The sequence below is a fragment of the Acanthamoeba castellanii genome (assembly GCF_000313135.1).
Source record: "Acanthamoeba castellanii str. Neff unplaced genomic scaffold scf7180000084762, whole genome shotgun sequence".
In the NCBI taxonomy this organism is placed as follows: domain Eukaryota; phylum Discosea; order Longamoebia; family Acanthamoebidae; genus Acanthamoeba; species Acanthamoeba castellanii.
Window position 1 is genome coordinate 503,173 of NW_004457518.1, and position 1,143 is coordinate 504,315.

The 1,143-nt window shown below is 55.0% G+C and overlaps 1 protein-coding gene and 1 pseudogene across 1 annotated transcript in view; both read right to left on the minus strand.

Moving 5' to 3' along the window:
- Nucleotides 1-575, minus strand: part of ACA1_237290 (uncharacterized protein) — a gene marked incomplete at both ends in the record, with an annotated part of 1,132 nt that extends 557 nt beyond the window's left edge. Inside the window, 3 exons of the mRNA XM_004341107.1 lie at nt 100-115; nt 186-243; nt 305-575. Of these exons, the coding sequence (XP_004341155.1) occupies nt 100-115; nt 186-243; nt 305-575 (345 nt within the window). The remainder of the gene's footprint in view (nt 1-99; nt 116-185; nt 244-304) is intronic.
- Nucleotides 576-621: 46 nt separating this feature from the next.
- Nucleotides 622-1,106, minus strand: ACA1_237400 (annotated as a pseudogene).
- Between the last annotated feature and the right edge of the window lie 37 nt (nt 1,107-1,143).

Genomic DNA, 1,143 nt, shown 5'->3' on the forward strand with positions numbered 1-1,143 from the left:
TGATGACGACGCTCCGGGGAAGGCGTGGGAAAAGAGGTGGGTGAGGTCTGTCGCCGGGTGGTGGGCCGCCAGGTTCGTGATGCCTGGCGGCGCCTCCACGTACTCTCTCACGCATCTGCACGCGTGCAGAAACTAAATACGAGAAAACAAAATAATAAAAATAGGGCACAGTGTGGCAAGCGTACCTGTCGGCCCAGTGCAGTTGCTCATCAAATGTGAAGGGGTTTGGAATGAAGGCAAAGCCTGCAACAGTTCCAACGCTCAATATAGATTGATGTATAAATAATAATAATAAAAAAATTACCTGGCGCATCAGCAAGAGTGTAGATTTTTGTCATTCGTGGAGCCAAGTTGTCGGCATCAGGATGCACATCTTGCTCGATGATGAGGCTCCGATTTGAGTGGCTGTTTGCTTCCAAATTATGAAAATCGATCACTTCCTCCCAGGGTAAAGTCGGCTCCTCTGTCGGCTGCGCCTCCTTCTGTTTTCGCCTTCGCTTCTGTTGGCCCTCCCCGCTGCCCGTCTTCCCTTGGAAGCGCTTCTCCGTCAGCCGGAACACATTCACGCCTTCCATCTTCTTGGCGTTTTTGTATTTTATTGTTCTTGCCGATTGGGTTGGCTCAACACTCGGCCGTTTCTTGTTCTGCGTCAGCGCCTTCGGCGGAGGCGTTTCCGTCCTCATGAGAGTCGTCGAGTTCGTCGAAGCTGTCGACGACCCACATGGCCAGGTGGCCCTCGACGAAGAAGTAGAGATCGCGTCGGTCGAACGGTGCTCGGAGGATGTGCTTCTTGAAGCACAAGTAGAACCTCGTCCCTGCCACGAACAACGCTGCCAGTGTGAGTCCCAGTTACGGACCCCCAGCCCAGCATCAAGTGGGTGAGTGGTTGAGCGTACCGGGCACGCCCCAGAGCGACGAAAAGTCTTCGACGAGGCCCACGACCGGCTGGGCGAGGTCGGTCGAGGCTGGATCGGCCCGAATGGGAGTGTAGAGCGTCTTCACGCACTGGCCCTTTCGGTTGAAGGCCTTAATCTTGTAGAGGGTGATCTTGAATTGTTTGCCTAGGTACGCACAGAGAACACTCGCGGGTAAGCTGCGTGGGTCATGCTCTGCCAAGGTGGTGCGCGCCTTGGGCGGAAAGCC